The sequence below is a fragment of the Andrographis paniculata genome, unplaced genomic scaffold, assembly GCF_009805555.1.
Source record: "Andrographis paniculata isolate CXL003 unplaced genomic scaffold, ASM980555v1 Contig37END, whole genome shotgun sequence".
Lineage (NCBI taxonomy): Eukaryota > Viridiplantae > Streptophyta > Magnoliopsida > Lamiales > Acanthaceae > Andrographis > Andrographis paniculata.
In genome coordinates, this window is record NW_026137570.1 from 2,614,940 (window position 1) to 2,639,052 (window position 24,113).

A 24,113-nucleotide genomic window follows, 5' to 3' on the forward strand; every position below is an offset into this window, starting at 1 on the left:
CGCCAGGTGTCGCTGACGTGGTGGACACATGGCTTCCGGCGAGCCACGCGGGCGTTTCCGGTGCCGGAGGACAAAAACAACAAAAAAAATTTCACTTATGCGACTAGTTTGCGACAGGTTCCACTTACGAGACTAAAATGTTTTGTTTGGTTGTGTTTTCATTCTTACAATAACTTTCATTTTTTTTTTCTCCAAAATAATCATATCATAAATTTTCTAAAAATTAATATATATATATATATATACATGAATAATAATAATCAAAAATTGAATATTTTATTTATAGTCTATAGTGCATAAAAATATATTGACTAAACTACTCTTTAATATATACATATGTATATGGTATTATATTGTTACATAGGAATTATATATTTATTAAGTTTAAAATTCACATATGGATTGTAGATAGCAAAAAAATATTACTCTCTCCGACATACAAATCTGTGCTCATTTGATCGGATACAGGAATTGATAAAAGATAGTAATAATTGTTAATTTTTCTTTTTATAGTAAAAAAAAGTACAAAAATGTAATAATTTTTTACTTAAAAGAGAAACGAGAATAGTTTTCGATGACAACTCAAAAAGAAAAGTGAGCATAGATTTGAATGGCGGAGAGAGTAATATGAACAATGGACAGAGTATTGTTAACATATTATTTTTTATTTAAAATATTATATTAAATACCTATGCGTTATGCAATATTTCAATTCAAAATTTTAATAAAAAAAGCTAGCAAAACAATTCATTGAAAATATTAATAGATTTATCTCTAAGCTAAGTGGAAAACTAAACCAAACCACACATATGTAATTAACTAATTGAAGCAATACAAACCATTTGTATAAAACTGTCCTATTTTAAAAAATATATACTTCATTCGTCTCACATCTCATATTCACGTTCATGTTTCTGTACATCTCACATCTCAGGTTATCTTTATTTTTTAAAAAAATGATTATACATTTGAATCTAATTTCAATTTTTCCATGCAGTCAGAATACCAATATCTTGTTTTCAGAAATATTTTCTATTTTATATATTTTTAAATTCTAATTAAATTAATTAATTAATTTAATCTTAATTTATAATTATTTGTATTATTTTTATTAATATATTTTTAATTATTTACTAATTAAGGGTGTGTTTGTTTTGAGGATTGGATTTTAAATACACTGTTCATCCTATTCTTTCTCCCAAAAATATCAAATCAAACATCTATTTTTCATTTTCTCCCAAAAATATCAAATCAAACATCACATCTAACGCCTGTTTATATCACATCATACAACTATTCAAATTCAAAATTTTTACTATTCAAATCTTAATTCAAAATCCAAAACCCCCCAACAAACACACCCCTCTTTCTAAATTTCTGTAGCTACAGTGTTATATATATATATATATCAATAGAGATAATAAATCACTTAACCAAAAAATAAAATAAAAACAAAAACAAAACAAAACAAAACAAAAACACCAATTGGTTAAAGGCTTAAATTAAACAATAATTCAAGTCAAATATAATAACAATAACATGAAATGAGATAATTAGTATAATAAACCTATCAAAAATTAAACCCAAAACACAACTAATTAATTTATCCAATTCTTGTTTATAAAATTAATGGACTTAAGAAAATTCACACCTAAAAAATTAAATCAATTCTTGTTGATGCAATAAATGGACTTAAGAAAATTCACACCTAAAAGAATTGCTAAAACTAGTGTGCACGATGAGGTGTCACTTAAATAAATTTTAAAATTCTAAAAAACAAAATAAAGAATAAAAATAAACCGACCCCCCCCCTTCCCCCCCCCCCCCCCCCCCCAACAGCTATATAAGGCAGGCTGGAATTCCCCCAATAAGCTCATTATCCAATACATACATACTCAAGTCTCCATCTCTTTCTCTCTCTATCCCTCTCTCACTCTACTTTTTATTACAAAAAAATTACAATGAGTTCTATATTGCCGGAAACTGCCCGAGACATCGAGACTTTGCCCGATGCCTGGGATTACAAGGGCCGGCCCTCCGTGAGATCCACCTCCGGCGGCTGGCTCAGCGCCGCCATGATTCTCGGTACGACGAGAATTAATATAATAATAATAATTATTATTATTATTAGTATATATATCATATCAAATAATTATTTTAATTTTCTTTTTTTATTGAATTTAGTGAATTTTTTTTAATGGAGTAGGGGTGGAGGGGTGCGAGAGGCTGACGACACTCGGAATTGCGGTGAATCTGGTGACGTATTTGACGGGAACGATGCATTTGGGCAATGCAACCGCCGCTAATAATGTCACCAATTTCCTCGGCACTTCTTTCATGCTCTGTCTCCTCGGCGGATTCGTCGCCGACACTTTTCTCGGCAGGTAAAATCATAATTTAATCATTTATTTTATTACTGTAAATTCTAACCATAGGTTAGTTTTTAACCATGGTTAGATAGGTAACTTTTGCCTTCGTTTTTTATCCTATTTTGCTTATTGGTATTTATCTCTAATATTTTCAGATACCTCACTATTGGTATCTTCGCCGCTGTTCAGGCCACGGTAAGAACACACTCATATACATATATATATATATATATTTATTATATATATCTTTTGGCTTTATTTAGCATTGGATTTGTAACTATGATTATCCTTGATTTTGTCACGAAGGGTTTATTCTCTTTGATTTTGTTTTTTTAACTATACAATATCACCAATTTTTTTTCCAAATATTATAACATCGAAGGATCATATTTAATAATTTCTTTAATATTTTATAAAAATAAAAAATAAAAAATTATAAAGTTATACGGTAACAAAAAAAAAATGTGTAATTTCTATCAATATTTGTGAAGATGAGAATCGAGAGTGTTGAATGTAATATTGGTAGATGTTAATATAAAATAATATTAACAATAATAATAATAAATGAATATTATGGTAATTTGTTCGTGAATATCGATTTTTGGGTTTGAATTTTTTAATAATAAAAAATTCAATTTGAATAGTTTTTTTTGATGTAATATAAATATACTTTGATATAATATTTTGAATGTAAAATAAATTTGTAGTATAATTACTCTTTGGTCAGCCTCTAACGTCACATTTACATTTTGTATAATGTTTTTTTTGGAAAGATATCATTCTATATTATAATACACAATGGAAGTATTTTTATAATTTTATATATATAAAAATAATAATAATTATTTGATTTAATATTTTTTTAGAAAAAAAAATCTAAATAGTAAAAATATGTGAAAAATGCAGGGGGTGACTATCCTGACAATCTCGACGATAATTCCGGGGCTCCGGCCGCCGAAGTGTCCGGCGAACAGTCCGGCGGCGTGCATTCCGGCGAGCGGCAAGCAGTTGATGGTCCTCTACTTAGGTCTTTACCTGACGGCGCTCGGCACCGGCGGCCTGAAATCGAGCGTCTCCGGCTTCGGCTCCGACCAGTTCGACGAGTCCGACGCCGGCGAGAAGAAGAAGATGGTGAAATTCTTCCACTGGTTCTTCTTCTTCATCAACATCGGCTCCCTCGGCGCCGTCACCGTCCTCGTCTACATTCAGGATAACGTCGGCCGCCAATGGGGCTACGGAATCTGCGCCTGCGCCATCGTCGCCGGCCTGGCGGCGTTCCTTGCCGGCACGCGCCGCTACCGCTTCAAGAAGCTCGTCGGCAGCCCGCTCAGGCAGATCGCCGCCGTCTACGTGGCGGCATGGAGGAAGCGCCGCCTCGACGCGCCGTCGGATTCCGCCATGTTTTATGATATTGACGATATCGTCGTCGGCGGTGACGGCCGGAGTAAGAAGAGGAAGCAGCGGTTGCCTCACAGCAAGGAGTTCCGGTAAGTGAATTTTATTTTTATTTTAATTGATTGATTGATTTATTATTATTATTATTATTATTATTATCCTTATTATAATTTTATACAATTATTTAAAAGTAATTTAAAATTTTATTTACCTTAGGTATTTTGATTTTACTAGGCTTTGCTCTTTCTAAATTTTTTTTACACCTTTTTCCAAAAAAAAACAATACACTGTACATTCATTATTTTTACATTTTCTACCCGATTTTGTATGTCTTACATTAAAAAAAAAAATTCTTTTTCAACAATCTCACAAAACAAAAAGACTCTATTATAGGTTCCCATTATCTGATAATCAAAATATCGGCGATAAATGTTACATTATTTTCGATCATTTTCAAAATAAAAGAATGATAATAGAATCATAAACACTATATATATTTTATAATATTTTTCATTATTTTTATTGTTAAATATTTCATTTTTTCTTATAAAAAAAACATAGCATCTAGCTAGTTATGTATTTCAATTTTTCTTAAAAGAACAAACCCTTATAGTTGCATGCAAAATTAACCTTTTATTTATTTTTATTTTTTTATCTTACAACCTAAGTTTTCTGTTTACTTATATTTTCATAATTACTTTCATATTATATAAAACATAGTGTTTTTTTCATCTAAAATATTAATATATATATATATGTATTATTAAAAAACATGATATCCCATCCTTATAGATGTCACGTGAAATACTTATATTCTATTCAATTTTTTTTACTATTTTAAAACTAGCATAGCCAATTAAACTTCAAAAACATATCAAAATATCTAAATGAAACCCTAATTATTTTGGTATAAAAAATATGAAATAATTGCAAAAATGTGCATGCATGTAGATGTAGGTGTAGCAAATCAATATCAATGATTGATCAAGTTGAGATATATATATATATATATAGTAATCTATTTTGGTCATATATATATATATTGTGGAATTATTTGGGTATGAAATGGACCAATGGTCCAACATGAAAGCTCATTTTATTTGGAAACTTGTGGCCCACCTCACCTCATGCCAAATTTACAAAATATATATATATATATATATATTACATATATCAACAAGTTTTTGAAATATTTACTATTACTATTTATTTGTCACAAAATTGAATGTTTTGGACAAAAACAATAGACAAGTCGCCTACCTTACTTGTCTCTTGCACATCTTTCTTGTTCAAGAAATTTAACGTGGGCCTATATATATGTGAATGGAATATTCTCCAATTCAAGAAATATAAATTAATTAATAAATAAATAAATGAATCTTTATTTACTTTTTGTAAAAAATATATATATATATATATGTATGTATGTATGTATGTATTTGGAAAATGGTGTCAAGATATGGCCTCACTTGCTTGATTAGTAATAATAATTTAAATTTTTGATTAAATTAGACAATAATTGAGGAAATAGTCAACTTTTGGATATTCATACATATATACATATTCATGCATTTCTAAAGAATGGAATCGTGATTAGTAAGTTGTAACTATATATATATATATATATATACCATCACACTACAAATAAAATAGTATATCTGTAACAGAATTTCGTCCCTAAAGTTCACATAGCTAATACAATTTCATTCATAATTTCGTCTCTAATATCATTAATAGCGAAAAAAATAAATTTAGAAACGAAAAAACTGTTACAAAAATGATATTTTCTGTGTCAACAAGGGAATCTTGCTCATAGGATATCATGCATTTATTAATTCTTCAAATTAATCTTTGAGTATGCATATTTTCTCACCTTTTTTTTTCTTTTTATCATGAAATTCATAATTATGTTAAATTTTATATTTAGATAATATTTAATTTGATATTTTGAATAGAAAATTAACTATTTTTATAACTTATTGAATAAAAAATAGTATTAAGTTCAATACATTAGACCTATATATAAATATAAAAAATTATGTCCGTTTTACAAAAATATTCACACTTTTTAAACTTTATATTAAATATTTTTTTTTAAAAGTAAAATAGTTATTTAAAATAGTATTTTCAAAAGAGAAAAACTAAGGGTGTCGTTTGTTCGTGGGTTTGAGTTTTTTAATAGTAAAAAAATGAATTTGAATTGTTATTTGATGTGATATAAATCTTTGTTGATTTAATGTTATGAATGTAATATTGTAGTATAATATAAAAAATGAAAAATAATTGTTTAATTTAATATTTTTTAAAGAAAAAAAGAATCTGATTAGTAAAATCCTATACTAAAATCCACAAAATAACACAACCTAACTATTTTTTTCTCTCATACTTAAGGTTTTTGGACAAAGCCGCGATAAAGGACCCCCGATCATCGTCGCCGGCGAACAAGTGGAGCCTCTCAACTCTAACCGACGTCGAAGAAGTGAAACTCGTAATCCGGATGCTTCCGACATGGGCGACCACAATAATGTTCTGGACCGTATACGCGCAAATGACGACGTTCTCAGTGTCACAAGCCACCACGATGGATCGCCACATCGGGAAATCCTTCGAGATCCCGGCGGCGTCCCTAACCGTTTTCTTCATCGGTAGCATTCTCCTCACCGTCCCGTTCTACGACCGCGTCATCGTCCCCGTTTGCAAGCGCTACTTCAACAAATCCCACGGGCTCAGCCCACTAACCCGTATAACCGTCGGGCTCGTCCTCTCGATCCTCGCGATGATCGCCGCCGCGCTCACAGAGATCAAGCGGCTCCGCGTGGCCCAAGAACACGGTAGGGCCCACGACCCCTCGGCCACCGTGCCGATCACCGTTTTCGCCCTAACCCCGCAATTCATCCTCGTCGGGGCGGGCGAGGCGTTCACATACATGGGTCAACTCGACTTCTTCCTCCGCGAGTGCCCTAAGGGGATGAAGACGATGAGCACCGGGTTGTTCTTGAGCACGCTATCGTTAGGGTTTTTCTTGAGCTCGATTCTCGTGACGGTCGTTCACAAGTTCACTGTCCACAAACCCTGGCTAGCTGATAATCTTAACGAGGGCCGGCTTTACGACTTCTATTGGCTTTTGGCGATCCTTAGCGTCTTCAATCTCGCGATATTCTTGTTTTGTGCACGAACTTATGTCTATAAGGAGAAGAGGATGGCCATGGAGGGCATCGAAATGGACGAGGCCGACGAGCCTGTCTGCCATTAATATATATTTGAAAAATGTATGAACATCGATCGGCTGAGGTTGGTTTTTTTTTTTTTTTTTTTTTTTTTTTTTTTTTTTTTTTTGTATAAAGGAAATGTGGAAAAAGAGTCACGTGGATGAAGAAAATGACTCTCTTAATTTTAATTTTTTTTTTTTTTTTTTTTTTTTTTTTTTTGGTATTGTGACATAAAATGGATGGCCTAAATAACGACGGAAGTCGTTTGGCTAATAAGCATGATTTTTGTTGCGCTACTTTTGTATAATATATTTAGGCTCTTTTTTTTTATTTTTTTTTTCCTTTATGTTTTAATTTTATTTTTTCCGTTTTGTTATATTTTGAGAATTTTTCAGTTATATTATTAATAATACAATCAAATGTTATTTATAGATTTTGGGTAAAAGTAGTTTAATAATAACATTCTAATCTAAATAATAATAGTAAGATATATTAAATATTCAAACAAAAAAAATTTCAAATCGAATCAAAAGAAACATACCATAAGGTTTAAGGCCTAAATCCTAAAATCCTATTGAAGTTTTTGTTTTTTTAACAAAAAATAAAAAATCAAGTTTCGATCATTTATTTTTTATTGAAATAGTATTATTTTTTCTTGCAAAATATTTGAATCAGAATTTAAATTCAAAACAAAATTAAACAAATCATAATATATTTTTTACTATTCTAATTTTTTTTTTTCAAATTTTCAAAAAAAACAACTTATATATTTTTGTGTAGTTGAACGTGAATTTAATGGTTTATACACGTTAATAAATACTTTATATTTTGAATATACATCAATCTATGTATTTTTTTTTTACAATATATTTTTTCATATCAATCATATATCTTTTGTTTTAAAATAATAACAAGGAATGCCGAAAGAAGGAGGCATACGATGTCATCTCGGGCAGCAACGCTTCCTTTTCTATATACACTAGGAGGGCATTGGTATAGAGAATGAAATTGCAGAGAAATAATAGTAGAGAATAAAATTAGAGAGAAATGGAATTGAGTAGAGAATGAAAATTAATTCTCTTGTTTGATAAAACAGAAAATTCATTTGAGAAATCTAAAAAGAAATGCAGATATATGAATGAGCAAACAAAAATAAATGATTAACCCGATAAAAAGAGAGTTTTAACGAATGATAATTCATGAAAAATATTTTTGGTAAATTTTTTTTAAAAAAATTATAAATTATATACGATGTTTTTTAAGATTATATTTTAGTACAATTTCTTAAAATATCGTAAAAATTAAATACTTTGAAAATAAATTAAGCTTATTTTTTGTAAAATTAAAATAATATAATTTTAAAAAAATTATAAAAATTAAATAGTACAAAAAAAAATTAAAATGAAAAAAATATATATATACTCAACATCATTTCTCTCCATTTCTCTGCATATGAGAGGGAAATGAAAACAGAAAAATGAAATGATTTATTTCTCAAGTTCCATTTCTCTGACTCAAACAAACAAGAGAAATGATATCATTTTTATTTCTCTGGCCTCATTTCTCTGACTCAAACAAACAAGTTCATTTCTCTGACTTCATTTCTCTGTACCAAACACAACCTAGGAGAAATGTTTGTTCGATTCATTTTGTGGCGTAATTTTATTAGTGGGATTGGTGTTGTAGGGGACTGAGGAATCGATGCCGTGTTGGACCTAATATAAATAGATGTTTGATTTTATGTTAGGGGAATGTGAATAGTGGGAGTTGGAGCAACCCCGTTTGTTTGGGTTTTTATTAAATCTACTAACTATTTTTCAGTTAAAAATATATTACCTCCGTCTAACTCTAAGGGTTTCATTTACTTTTTGCGTGTTGATCAATCAATGAAAAATGACAAAAGTACTTCTATTAGTATTTTATAATACTATTGTAATAACATTTGTATAAAAAAATATACAAATATAAAGATATTTTTAATATTAAGTACAAAGAAGCAAAAGATAAATAAGACCCTTAGAGTCGGACGGAAAGAGTATATGATCTTCATTTGGTGTTTTGTGTGTTTGTGTTTTGTTTTTTGTTTCTTTTGGATAAAATAGTTCATTTTTATAGTGTAGATGTAAACTTGATATATATATTTATTTTAAAAAATTTGGAAAAAAAAAAAACTAAAAATCCATAATACATTCTAAATTGTCCATGTCGCTTATTTGGCCGAGTTGACATAAGATAATAAGCGACATTGTTTCGAATTCTGAACATCTATTTGGAGTTTGATTATCCCACATTGTCATGCTTGGAATTAGATTCGAGATCACCTAATTCAACGCAAGTACTAGATAAGACAAAATTAGTATCATCATCTATGAATTTTGCTTAGTCAAATGTAGTTATGCAAAGTAAAATATGTGAAAATGATTTTTTTTTTTGTCTCTCACTGGATACATTGGCTTTTCTTTTAGTATTTTATGTCGAGACTTTAGAACTCTAAAAGCCTTTTTCAATACAATTTCTTAACAATGAATGATAGTAATGGAATGTTTCACAATATTCCTATGGATCATTTTCACGAATTTATGATTGATTGATGGCACTATCTTTGAGTATATAGTCAAAAATTACTTATTTTTGGATAATTTGTCTACCAAATAATATTTTCCTAAGAATACAATAATATTATTGTATAATAAAATAATTATTTTTAAATTAATATTTAAAATATAAAAAATTACCTATGGGAGGTTTTGGAAAGTTTAATATAGGATTATCAATAGTGTAAAATTTTATGTGCACCATGTATGAATTCCTCCCATCCGGTCAAAATGTAAAGTTAATAATAAGTCGAAATTGCATATGGCAAGAACATTAATATTTGTGGTGTATTTCTTTTTGTGGAAAAACCTACACACATTTCCCTAAAACTATAAATACATTATACATACTCGATATTTTTATATTAACTACACAATTTCTTATACCTTACATAAAAAAATATCATTTTAAACCAAAATACAAAACAAACAAACTTCATTGGTGTTTCTTTTCGTTCTTTATATCATAATTGTATTTGTTTTGAAACAACCGCGGTGATTGTTCTTGTGTTGTTAATAGCTCCGATACAATCCTAACAATATATAAAAAGTTTGGAAATGAATTTGAAAATTAGCTAAAGCAAAACTTTGAAGAAGAAACTAAAAGAACCATGTATGGCTTGTAGTGAGGGTTGTTAATGGTATACGATAGCATTTCGTTGAATTTAGGATCTCCTAGTTATCTATATATATATATATATATATATATATATAAAAAGAGATTGGTGTGGATTCACTTCACTAAAAAAATTTTGTCATTTTTTTTTATTTTTTTTAATTATTTAATTATTTAATAAAATAAATATATATTAAATGTTATTAAATATATTATAATTAATAAAATTATAATTAATATATTTTTAAAGATAATAAGAAAATTTATTTAATTTTATGATTAAAGTAAATTATAATATAATTTTATTTTCATTTATACCCCTATAAAATTTAATAATTTTGGAATTTAATTTTCATCATTTTTATAATTAATGCTAATTTGATTAATAATCAGTAAAATTAAAAATAAATCATTATATTTTCTAATCCTAATATATATATCTCTATAAATGTCAGTAAATTTTATAATTTTATAAAAAAAAAAATTTATATATTTAAAGAGGTTTTAAATGCTAGGGATAGTCTTTCAAAGAATATATTAAAAAATGAAAAACATTATAAAATTTTAAGACTTAGTAACTTTTATAGAGATATATATATATTAAGATTAGAAAATATAATGATTTATTTTTAATTTTATTTATTATTAATCTAATTAGCATTAATTATAAAAATGATGAAAATTAAATTTCAAGATTATTAAAAATTTTTATTACTTTTAAATAGGGGTATAAATAGAAATAAAATTATATTATAATTTACTTTAATCATAAAATTAAATAAATTTTTTTATTATCTTTAAAATGTATTAATTATAATATTATTAATTATGATATACTTAATAGTATTTAATACATATTTATTTTATTACAAAAATCAAATTGTTAAAAAAAATGACACAAACAATTTGGTAGAGTAAATTCCACATCGATCTCTTTTATATATTATATAGATAGATAATAATGAGATATTGAAACAATTCTATTTTCTTTACAATTTCAATAATTTATGTAATACTAATATTTTAATTATAAAAAATCTTGCAAATAAATAAATATTGTTGTCAGAAACTATTCACATAAACAACACATGATTAATAGGAAGTGTCAATATTTATTATTTTTTTCTTGACCTAAGGATCATATATAATGAATCTAAAATATACTCCCTCCGTATCAAATCTGTGCTCAAATACTTATATATGAATTTGAATAAAAGTAAATAATAATAATAATTTTTTATCTTTTATTGTAAAAAATAAAAAATGAAAGTACAAAAACGTAATATTCCCTTCGGACTATTGAATTGCACGTAAATTTTTTAATATTAGTATTATATTTGATTATAATAAAAAAGACAAAACTACCCCTATAGATGGTGTAATAGAAAATGAATGACATTGTAAGTTGAAAAAATATTTATTATATTAGGTAGATAATACAATTACTAAATTAAAAAATAGTAATCTTGTGTTGGGGGGACGGACAGAAACAGAAAATAACAATATTTTCAATGGGACGAAGAGAGTATACTTTTCTACTTAAAAAAACTAGAATACTATGATAATCCAAGAAAATATGAACATAGATCTGAATGACTTTGATATAGGATTTGCAGTGTAATAAGTCCATTTATGGACAATCCTTCCTTGATATAGGAATCAAATTTGTGGCACAATAACAACAACAAAAAATAAATAAATATAGTCCCGTAAGGGATGGTGGTGTGCGAAATGAATTTGGAATCATAGTCTGACCTCAATTCCAAAAAAACTCTAACTCCAAAAATGTACAAAATTTTTAATAATATTTAGGCTATATGACATTATTGTTTAGTCGAACCCGAGAACTTTGAAGAAGCATTCAAAGAAGAGCCATGTATAAAAAAGCCAAGGAAATGTAGATTCAAGTGATCGAGAAAAACAAAACTTAAGGACTCAAACTCAAGAAAGTACAATTTTTTTAATAATATTTATGTTATATGAAATTATTTTTTAGTCGGACCTGAGAATTTTGAAGAAGCATTCAAAGAAGAACCATGGATAAAAGCCATGGAAACGCAGATTCAAGTGATCGAGAAAAACCAAACTTAAAAACTTGCTGATAGGCCAGCAAATAAAGACGACATCGGAGTCAAGCGGATTTACAAAGTCAAACATAATACTTATAGGTCAGTTCAACAAGACAAGGCTAGACTCGGTACCAAAAGATATTCACCACATGGAAAAATTGATTTGAAACAACATCACACTTATCACAAGCAAAGGAAGGATACTTTTACCTACTTGATGTAAAGTCCGCATTCTTGAATGGCTCCGTATCCAAAGGAATATACGCTGATCCATCAAAGGCAAGTAAGACAAGGTGTATCGATTAAAAATAGCATTGTGTGGCCTAAAGCAGGCACCTCGATCGTGGTACAACGAAATAAATGGTTACTTTATCTAAAGTGGAATCCTGAAAATCAAGAATGAACCAGTACTGTACACTAAGCATCAAGGTACCGATACTCTCATTGTTACCTTTTCTTTCGATGACAGGATCCTCATAGGCGGAAGTGAAATGATTGAAGAATTCTATGGCTCAAAAAAAATGGGTGACATAGGATTGCTTTGATAATTTTTGGGAATGGAAATCTAAGAGATAGTATTTGTAAAAATAATTATGCACAAAAGATTCCGAAGAAGCTCAAGATGTTTGGATGCCATTCTATCTCTACACTAATAATTATGGATGAGAGTATAATAAATCTATAGCCAACATTAGATTAAGAGTATAATAAATCTTATTATGTTATTCCCCTATTTCACATTTGTGTATATATATATATATATATAGCCTCTCTTACTATAGCTAATACATTTTTTGTTGTACATATATAATATGCATGTAACTTGTGGAAATACACAGCCTTAAAGTTTTCCTATTCACAAAATAAGAAAATCCAAAACATATCTACACAAATAAATTTGGTACCTTTTTATCCTTCCAATGTTCGGATCACAAAAGGCATAATCGGGCGAGTGTTAGGCGAGAGTTGTATGCATAACAACGCAACCTGAATGCATCTTTCAACTTCTTTCACTGTAAATTTACATAAATTTGCCGTGCATATCATGAGTATTTGGCTAGTAGAATATAAATGAAATGAGAGTATTTAGGTGGGACAATTCTAAATAAAAATGAGATAATATAATAGGCGGAACGTAGGGAGAGAGTATATATAATTATTCATGTGTTTTTTTATGAATATATTTTTTATATTAGGTATGGAGAATTATGTAGTAATATAACAAATTATATTTTGTACTGAATTTTTAAACTTTTTTTGGGCGAATAGAGTATATATTATATATATTGTGTTAATATGTATATATTGTATATTTTGAATAAATTGGGTGAACAAACTCATTGTTGTTGTTGCTGAAAATTAGTTTTTTGAATAGTCTACATGGATTCGATACTGTCAAAATTGTTGCGTATGCTTTTACTATGTGTTGAATACCATAACTATTACTATTATTGTTATTAAGGATGGATGGAGTTGAGTGTTGCTAGTTCTATGTGCAGAAGAACAAAGAAGCAAAGGCATAATGATAAGTATAAAGAATTAAGTAAATATGTAGTTACAAAGTTAAAAAGGAGTACCATAATTTGCCATGTCGGAGTGTTCTTTGTCGCCGCATTAGTAATTAGTAAGGATCCCAGAAGGATGCAAGTGGAAGATCCCATACTTCTTCATATCCTTCCAACATTCGGAGCACAGAAAGCATATTTGGGCGAGTGTTAGGCGAGATTTGTATGCATAACAGCGCAACCTGAATGCATCTTTTAACTTCTTCCCCTGTAAATTCATCCCTAAGTGATTCATCCACCAATTCTAATTCCCTGCATTCATTCCACAGCCTCTGAGCCTGAAAATCCACCAAATTATATAAACATCTATGCTTCACACATAGTAACAAATTGAAAATTACAACAAACAAAACAACGAGTGCACACAATTATAGCAATCTAGGCTTGGTTTACTTTTGATTTTGAACTTATTTTTTGCACTATTAATCAATAGTTAGTTTTTTTCAAAAAAAGTCACTATCAAATACCTAATTCTCTTTTAAAATATTACATAAAAAACTAAGGGCTTATTTACTAGGAATTTGATTTTGTGTTTTAATGTGAAAAGTAGTTTGGATGTGAGGTATATAGGAAAAATAACTGAAACAAAACTATAGGTAAACAAAGTCGTGTTCTATATTCAAAACTTCACCTCCAACGTAACATCAAACACCTATTTTTTATTCTAACGTTTTACAAAAAATATATCAAAGCAACACCCCCCCCCCTTCCGGTTACTTGACAGAAAGTTCATAATAAAATGTAACTCTATATTGTGTGTATGCAAGTTTGTGTGTGCTCGTGTTCATCGCTTACATCCTGTACAAGAATCATAGGTTCGATATCAGATGAACTGCTGCCATATCTTGTGTTAAATCTTCTTCCGGCTACAATCTCCAGGACGACGATACCAAAGTTGTACACATCTGTTTTGTCAGACACCTTCCCATGGACATAGGAATATGGACACAGATAACCACTAAACAAGCACACAAATACAAGAATTATTGCAGATAAAAAAGAATGTAAGAAGCATTGAGGAATTTATCAGATACGTACAAGGTCCCATATACTCTGGTTGTCAACTCAGATTCGTATTCTTCAACAATCTTTGCAAACGAATTATCAGAAATTTTAGGATTCAGAGCAGCATCCAACAAAATGTTTCCAAGATTGAGATCAATGCAGATGATATATAGTCCACAACCTTGATGAAGATATACTATAGTCCTTGAGCAATCCCCATTATTATGTTGAAGCGAACAGCCCACGAAAGGCATGGATAAAGTTCTTGTTGTGGATGACCAATGAGTAAACGTTAGCTCATCTCAGTTTTAACCTTGATATAAATTAGGAGATAAAATCAGAAAGCTGAGACCAGATATAGAAAATTGACACTAACCTATATAAAGATCCATACTTCTGTTTTCTATGTATTCATATATAATTAGTTTTTCTTCTTCACAATAGCCGAGTAGCTTAATGATGTTTTTATGTTGGAGACGAGAAAGCAAATGAATCTCATTATTAAACTTCTCATATCCTTCCGAAGAAGATCCTGAATACCATTTAACTGCAATCTTCTGTCCTGTAGACAAGACTCCCTATAGAAGACAAACAACAAATATGATATAGAGGAAAAGGTTTTGGACAAACAGCCACTTTGTCGTATATTTAAGGGAGAGTATTACCTTGTAAAGTGTACTGAAAGCACCCCGCCCAATTTGATTTGATATTGAGAATCCATTGGTGGCTATTGAAATTATATCCCGATCAAACCTGGTTGGCCTACCAATTTCTTCATGAATAAATAATCCAAATGAATCTCACTGTTGTCATGGCGTCGCCATGGCATCCTGGCGCTTTTTGGGGAGCGCCAGGACTCCTCGCCTCGCCATATTAAACAAAGTGACTTGGGTCGGCCTTAGCAAGGCAATGGCGATGCCTCAACAACGCCATGGCACTAGGCAGGCTAGCCAAGAGCCTTGTAGATCTCCAGCCTAGCCCCCAAATTGCATCGACCTCAACCCGCAAATCTTGAACCCGATTCAATCTAACTTGTTACCCTCTCTCTCCCCCGCTCTCCTCTACTCTCTCCTGTTCTAGCCATGGTTGTCCATTGTGTACAACCGCTACATTCCATGGCGTACAACAGCCCTCCTGTACTCTCTCTTCTTATCTTCTTATCCGCTCAGGGGTTATTTTTATTTTTTAAATACTATTATGGTATTATTATTTAGTGCATTAAATTATTATCTATTATTTATTTTACGATTACTATTTTTAATTTGTAAATCATGTAAATCATCTTCTTTAATTTTATTTGTTAGTTACCTTATATTTTCTTAACATAATACTATAAAATTAATTATATAAAATATAATATGTACATATAAGTTATATACACTTACACTGTGATCGCCATATTGTTGCCATGGTGGTATGGTGGTCCACAGGCGCCGCGCCACAAGTCAGGTATCCTGAAGCTCAAGCACTTGAACGAGTTGCACGACAGCTTCAGCCATTGTTGGCCGTTGCTCTGGTTCAGAATAATGTAAGCATCTTTCCACAACTGCTACAAAAGCCTTCACGCTATTTTCTGAGACTTCATTTCTCAGATGTGAAGACACAATTCGATCAACATTCCCTGAATTAATGTTCTCCCGAGCCCACGTGGTCAAAACTCGCTGATTTTCTGGAAGCCTTTGATTGATGGCTAGTCTGCCACACAATATTTCCAACAGCACCACCCCAAAGGAATATACATCACTTTTCTTTGTTAGCCTACCAGTGTATATATAGTGCGGATCAATGTACCCCATAGTGCCCCTAACTGTTTTTAGATTGCTACTGTCGGCATGTTGGGCCAAGCCAAAATCTGAAATTTTTGCTACCAAGTTTTTATCAAGCAAAATGTTCACAGTTTTTACATCACCATGTATAATTCCCAATCTGTCGTGAAGATAGTCCAGTCCACGAGCAATTCCAATGCAGATATTAAGGCGTTGCATCCAGGTGAGAGATGAGTAGTTCTCTTGTGGCACTTTTAGGCGGTCGGCTAGTGTTCCACCAGCCATATAATCATAAACAAGAATCATTTCTCTATCTTCTTCACAATAACCAATTAAAGAAACCAGATTATCGTGTCGAAGCTCAGAAAGAGTTTTGATTCCAATGGAAAACTCATGTGCACCTTCACTGGAGTGTGGTTTCATCCTCTTTATTGCAACAATAGTTCTCCCATTATCAATCATCCCTTTGTACACTTGACCACACCCACCCTCTCCAATCAATAACTTGTGGCTAAAGTTTCTTGTGGCTGATTCGATCTCAGATAGTGAAAAACGACGAGATAGTTGTTTTTCATTGCTCTGTGGTTCACTCTGCGTTTCACTCTGTGATTCACTCTGTTGATTACTCTGTGGTTCCCTGACTACAATTACCAAAGAAAAAACTACTACCACAAGACTTGTAATAACATACCAATAAACATAAGGCAAGTGTGGTGCATCATGATCTGGAGGCAACGGATTAGGACTGGCAAGAATGACACCATTGTTGCTCAGCTTAAATACTTCAAATCCATCAACAAGTCCATTCCCATCAACGAATTCATCGTACAGATGCAGACTAATTACAAGATCACATATACTCTGCTTTTTATGCCCTCTCGTCACTGCCAGATAGTCCACATACTTTGGAATGTTCTTCCCATCCCTTTCATTCATAATGTCAACATTACTATGAACAATCTTTTCATTAATCAGGACATCAAACATCAAATCATCATATTCCATGATTTTGAGAGCTATCCCAGAGAAATGAAGCCTCACAAAGTACCTGAATCCCACATCAACCGGTACTCTCCAGGTGCTGTTTTTAACTACGCTGAGCTTCTGACTTACCCACACAGGATATGTGTGATCAAAACCATCAATAGATGGATCATTAATCTGCCTAACACTTAGTCTATGGATTAATTCTAGAGCAGTGTTGTAATCAACAGACACCTTAGACTTCTGACCAACGACTTGGACGCCATTATCGTCATCACCAAAATAAGAAAAACTGGAGGGCACAGAAATAATCTCAATTCCATTTATGAAGGCATATGAATTTAGTAATGGAGAGAAAACTATATCAAATTTTTCATTATCTCCCAAATATAAACAGAATTCCTTCACAATAGAATTCACACCAAGGGCCTGAGCAGCTAATGAAGCGCTGAAATTACGAAGCAGTGTGAAATAACCGACTTCAACACTGAACAAATCCTCAAATCCTTTAGAATCCTTGTACGGAGCAGGAATAAAATGGAATCGAAGAATTTTTTGACCTGGATTCGGTCCAAATGCGTATGAGAATTGGGAACGAGAGATCCTCGCAGTTCTGTAGGGAACTCTATCACTATCATCACCGGAAATCAGCAAATTCTTACGAAGAACAGTTGAAGTGGTTGAAAAACCTTCAATCCGAAGAAGGTAGGGCGAGTTAATGTCAACGTCTCCCAGCCATTGTCGGCCATTGCCTGCCGTCGAATTGCCGGCAGAGCCGCAGTCGATTGAAATATCGCCGGCGAATTCCTCCGCTGGATTGCTGCTGCTGCCGGCGGCGATTGTGCTAAACCAGAGGAATAGCAGAGATGTAAGCATGGTAGCTCCGATATGCGGGAAAGGAAGATGGAGAATCGGCGACGACTTTCGTAATCAAGTGTCGCGAGCATTGCTTCCTCTGGTTCAGACGAATGAACCTTTTCAAAATAATTAAATAAATGTCCAAAGTCAAAATAATCTTTTTTCCTAAATATAATAATGAGTGCATCTAATTGATTTTTAGATTCAAAATTGATGTTTTGAATATAAAATTGATTTTTTAATATAATAAAAAAATAAAAAATAAATATTTAATTTAATATTTTTGAGAAAAAAAAAATTAGATTAGTATAAATCCAATTCCCAAACAAACAAACCCTAATAAGATTCATATTTAAACATTTTACCACACAATTTAACGTTGTAGAAAGTAATATTTTATTAATCAATTCAAAAATATTTTTTTAATTGATATACAGTATTTGTGAATTATTGGTTGAACATATTCTTTATTTCTAACTATTATTAAAACCATATAAAATACTCCTTCATTCTGTCCGATCTAATATAGTCTCATTTATGTTTTATGTGATTATATTTAATGTTAAAAAAATATTATTATAGTTGTATAATTTTATTTTTTATTTTTTGTATAAATAGCATTATAATATTATTACAAGACACTAATAAAAATATTTTTGTTATTTTTTTTATTTGTACTATATTTTAATATTCAAATATCAACACGACAAAAAATAAATAAGATCCTTAGAGCCGTCCATCGGAGGTAGTATGATATTTCAAATTATTCTACTTAAATTTCTTTATTAATTTTCACGTAACGTTTCATTATTAATTTTTTCCTATGAACTTCCCTTTCAAATTACATATTTCTTTCAACTTTAACTTTTATTAAAAAGATTTAAATATCCCTACTAGTTGAAAAAGACTGATATGCCCTTAATATACAAAATTTAAACAAATATAAAAAAAAAAAAATCTCACTGTTTGAATTGTTTTTTCCGCTGAACGATCCCGCGCTGCTGAGGTTAGTTTCGTCAGACTAAGTTTTTGATTTTTCTGGCATCATCATCAATAGGTTATTACTCTCAACATTTGAAATCCTAAATCATTGCTAAGTTTTTATACTATTTATTTTTTTGTTTTTAAATAATTTCTTGGGTAGTGTATTTTAATAGGTTGTTGATTTTTTTACAGTAGAAATGTCAAGTGAATAAAGTATATCTAGTATTTTTCTTGCTTGTAAGAATGACGGAGAGCTATACGTAATATCAAGAGAGTCGGATGCTATATTGGTGGATATTTTTTTGAAACTAGAGCGAAAATGAAGATACATTAATAATAATTTAACGAAACTTCAATATATGGCTCCACTGCAAAAGCTATTTGTCACTTTGGATTGCGACGAAAATGTTGCAAATATGATACGCATGCATTTAGATTTGAAGTTGACGATGGTTGATATGATAATATTATCGAACAACGAGGCAGTTCGTTAAAATTCCAAATATATTATATCTAGTGTGGGTGTCGGCGGCGGCGGGTGGCGGACGGAAACAGACGGCGTGGCGACGGAGGCGGATAGAATCGATCAAAGGTGAAATACAATACAAACAGGGCCGTCCCTGGGCCTGGGCGAAAGGGGCGACCGCCCAGGCCCAATCTAGATTGGGGCCCATTATTTATTTATGTTATGTATAAATTATTTATATATAAAATTATTTGACATTAATGTATTAGTATAAGAATATGACTTGGTGGTTAAGTATTATTAATATTAATAGTATTATTCATATTTTGCACATAAAAAAATTAGGAAATTTATTTTATTTAATTATTTATATTTTATTATAAATAAAAATTTATTATTTATACATATTTATGGGCTCCTAATTTTTTTTAAAATATTGTTAATATTTATACTATTATTGATATTAATAGCAAGGGTTTTATATAGCGTTTGTTAAAATGTAAGGGAGCCTTACGCAATTTTTTAAATTTATGCTAGAAAAAATATTTTTTTAATTTATATTTTATTATTGGTAAAAAATATTATATATATATATTTAAGGGCCTCTAATTTTTATTTCGCCTCGGGCCCTTCGAAAGTCAAGAACGACCCTGAATACAAAATTAACTAGGGTTGATGACAAGAACACAAAGCACATTTTGTGACTTTTGAAATAAATTTGATATTTTTGTAATTTTTTAAATAATAGAAGGATTAAAAAATCATTTCATAGTTATAGGTAATATAAATTTATATTTAGGGGGTTATATCGAAAAATAATCAAAGAGAAAAGTTTTAATGAAATTTTCGTAAGTTTGGATATTTAGGTAGAATTTAACTTCTTTTTGGAAAATCATATCTAGTTTATGATATGAAACAGTTGATAATATAAAATTGCAATTTTTTGGACCCTATTTAATTTTAATTTTGCAGCCTAATTTGATTATTAATATAGATATAAAGTTATTATGAATAAAGAGTATTAAAAAATATGAGACAAATTAATAAAATATTATTTTAAATAAAAATAAATAATTTATTCAAGGAGATAGTTTAAAATATATAAATAATAAATCCTCCATCCAGAAATATATATTTCCTCCTCCCGTAACTATATATCAATTTACTTTTTGAACGATGAATTTTAAATATTAATAGTATTATATATTCATATATAGTACAAATTAAGAAATAAAAATAAAAATACATTTATTAGTATTCTATAATACAAATATAATAACATTTATACAAATATTATATAAATATAAAAATATTTTTAATGTTAAGTAAAGCTAAATGGATACATGTTAAGTGATAGAAGAAGTATTTATTTTTTGTGGTATTTTTTGTATTTAATTTTTTTTTTTCTTGTGTTGTAATTTCTTAAAAAGAGTGTATTTATTTTAGATGATCATTATTTATTCCAATCCAAAGCTTAATATATTTATTATGTATTACTAACATTCGTGCGACTAGAGTCCTATTTACTTTTTAGGTGTTGATATTTAAATGATAATTATTGTATCAAAATGTAGTATAAATGTAAGAAAAAATTGTAAAAATACTTTCATTGGTGTCTTATTATACTAATAGAATGACATTTGTAAAAAAAAAAAATTATACAAATATAAAGATATTTTTACTGTTAAGTACAATGACGCAAACTCTTAGGGACGGACGAAAAGAATATTATAAGTCTGAGATAAAGTAAAATTTAGTATAATAATACTATAATCGAGGGTTGTTAATCATTCTTTTATAAATGATATTAAATAATACTAAGGTATTATTAATATCTAATTTACTATTAATTTTATCCTATAATTAAATGTATTTTCGTCAAAAGTAAGTTTTATACAACAATCAATTAAAATAAATATTAGATATTTTATTGCATGATTATATAATCCATTATAATAATACATATTTTATAATCATATGTTAGAAAGTAAAACTCATCCTAATAATATAAATATGAGAGTATTTATGATCTATATTGTGATAATTTTATTAACAAAATAATAGTCGTGTTTGTTTAGTATTTTAATTTGAAATGTTTTTTTTTTTTTTTAATAGTTCCTTGGTTTTATTTGATTTGTTTATTCTTTTTATTTTTATTCGTCCCACATAATTTGTTATTTTTTTTGAAATATAATTCTACACTTTCATCATATTTTAAAGTTCATAATTCATAATATTTAATATTTTAATTAAAATTTTTAGTCATCTTAATCTTAATCTATAATTATTTTATTAAATCATAATTATTTTTACTAATACATTTTTTAATTATTTACTAATTACACAATATTTAAAATTTCGTGCCCCCAGCTAAAGTGGACAAATTAACTCGGACTGAAGAAGTATAAGGTATAAAAAATCAGTAATATAAATAATGCCCTCTATGTCAACTTTGAAAGTTTACATTTATTTTTTGCATCTTGATTTTTGAATATTAATATTATATCAAAACGTAGTATAAATCAAGTTTATATGAAAAATTATATAAATATGAAATATAAAAATACATTTAATATTCTATATAATGATTCAAAAGGTAAATATAAACTTATTAAGTGGATGAAGAAAATAATATTTTATAAGAAAATTATGTCAAAAAAAATATTTGGATGAAGACACCCATATATATTAATAAATGGAGGGAGCATTATTCTTTTCATCGTAGACGAATGTCATTTTTGGATTTTATAATAAATTAAAAAATAATACTCCCTCCATCCCATTGAATGGTTACCATTTTCTATTTTTGTTCGTCCCAAAATAAGGTTACCATTTCTTAATTTAGTAATTGTACTACCTACTTAACATAATAAATACCCTTTCAACTTACAATATATCACACAAATGTCATTACTTTTATATTACACCATACTAATAGGGATATTTTTGTCTTTTTTACTATAATCTAATATAATACTAATATTAAAAAATTTACGTGCAAAAAGCAAATGCCACACTTGCAACGGGACGGAGGGAGTATTAATATTTTATTTATTAGTAAAAATATATAAGATAATTTTTATATTTTTGTTCTTTGTATTTTATATATATGTGTAATGATATTTTTGTAATTTAGTTCAGAATTAAGGGTATTTTGATTTGACTTATGATTATTTTAATATAATACTACCTTCGTCCGGCTTTAAGAGTTTCATTTACTTTTCGTATGTTGATATTTGAATATTAATTATTATATGAAAACGTAGTACAAATTAAGAGAAAATGACAAAAATACTTTTATTAGGTCTTATAATATTATTATAATAACATTTGCGTAAAAAATTATACAAATATAATGATATTTTTAATGTTAAGTACAATGACACAATAAGGTAAATGAGACCTTTATAGTCGGACGAATGGAGTATAAAATAAAAATTTTGAGAAAATCGAAAAAAAATTATCATCCATGTATACCTAATTATCACTTTTGTCCTTTATTTATTTCAGTGGCAAAATATATTTTACACGCTTGCGAAAGTCGTTATTTCGTGCGTTATGTTCACACGTGCGGTCATGCGCGTTCAGAAGATATAAATGAGTACTTTTGCAAACGTGTATAATATATTTTACCAGTGAAATAAGTAAATAACAAAAGTGATAATTGATATAATTGAAGAATATTCTTTTGTAATTTTCTCGAAATACTTTTGAATGAAATATTAAAAAAAAAAAAAATATTTTCAGTTGGGATGAAAATTATAAAATACTAATCAGCGTGTTCACCCAACAAAATTGATGTGAGATATTAAGTATGAAAAAATATATTACATATATATTAATACAATATACTATTATTTTTTTTATCCACTCATAAAAACTTTTAACATCAAAATTGCACATAATTTAGTTGTAGCTTAAAAAATTAGCATCATACTTCCTCATCATATAAATTGCAGGACGGTAATATTTTAAAAACGTATTACACTAAATCAGTCATTTAATATAAAATATTATTATTTATATATGTACATATATATTATGACGTGAGAATTTACAGTCACTATTCTTTGAATTTTCATGTCAAAAGAAAATAAATAAAATACAAGGTGGATAAATATATATTTTTTATATTAAATATGAAAAGAAATTCAATTGAGAATGATAATGAATTCTTTTGTTTGGTGAAATAAAGAATTCTGTGGATGAATGTAAAAAAATACAATCCACAAA

The 24,113-nt window shown here is 29.1% G+C and overlaps 2 protein-coding genes across 5 annotated transcripts; one reads left to right on the top strand and one right to left on the bottom strand.

Moving 5' to 3' along the window:
• The first annotated feature begins 1,894 nt into the window (after positions 1-1,894).
• On the top strand, positions 1,895-7,215 carry LOC127250109 (protein NRT1/ PTR FAMILY 6.3-like). Its single transcript, XM_051273269.1, has 5 exons — positions 1,895-2,085; positions 2,207-2,384; positions 2,525-2,564; positions 3,276-3,856; positions 6,156-7,215. The coding sequence occupies exons 1-5, from the start codon at positions 1,962-1,964 to the stop codon at positions 7,015-7,017; spliced, it is 1,785 nt and encodes a 594-aa protein (XP_051129226.1). The 5' UTR covers positions 1,895-1,961; the 3' UTR covers positions 7,018-7,215.
• A 5,036-nt stretch (positions 7,216-12,251) lies between these two features.
• LOC127250481 (probable receptor-like protein kinase At5g38990) lies at positions 12,252-18,532 on the bottom strand. Of its 4 annotated transcripts, XR_007838690.1 has the most exons (7): positions 15,488-16,165; positions 15,199-15,400; positions 15,004-15,086; positions 14,856-14,905; positions 14,613-14,775; positions 13,830-14,095; positions 12,252-13,265 (listed from the first exon to the last, which is right to left on the bottom strand). XR_007838690.1 is itself a non-coding variant. In XM_051273786.1 (6 exons), exon 1 carries the CDS (start codon positions 18,446-18,448, stop codon positions 16,268-16,270), a length of 2,181 nt encoding a protein of 726 aa, XP_051129743.1. In that variant the 5' UTR covers positions 18,449-18,532; the 3' UTR covers positions 12,252-13,265; positions 13,830-14,095; positions 14,613-14,775; positions 14,856-14,905; positions 15,004-15,135; positions 16,208-16,267. The 4 variants fall into 4 exon arrangements, 3 of the variants coding, with proteins under 3 accessions (XP_051129743.1, XP_051129742.1, XP_051129741.1); XM_051273786.1 differs by lacking the exons at positions 15,199-15,400; positions 15,488-16,165 and adding an exon at positions 16,208-18,532 and having other exon boundaries at positions 15,004-15,135; XM_051273785.1 differs by lacking the exons at positions 15,199-15,400; positions 15,488-16,165 and adding an exon at positions 16,208-18,532 and having other exon boundaries at positions 12,252-12,517; positions 13,158-13,265; positions 14,856-15,135.
• Between the last annotated feature and the right edge of the window lie 5,581 nt (positions 18,533-24,113).

Coding starts and splice junctions, on each gene's coding strand:
- LOC127250481 (XM_051273786.1), bottom strand. CDS start 18,448: ATGCTTACATCTCTGCTATTCCTCTGGTTTAGCACAATCGCCGCCGGC.
- LOC127250109 (XM_051273269.1), top strand. CDS start 1,962: ATGAGTTCTATATTGCCGGAAACTGCCCGAGACATCGAGACTTTGCCC. Junction 2,086..2,206: donor CAGCGCCGCCATGATTCTCG/GTACGACGAGAA, acceptor TTAATGGAGTAG/GGGTGGAGGGGTGCGAGAGG. Junction 2,565..3,275: donor TCGCCGCTGTTCAGGCCACG/GTAAGAACACAC, acceptor TGAAAAATGCAG/GGGGTGACTATCCTGACAAT.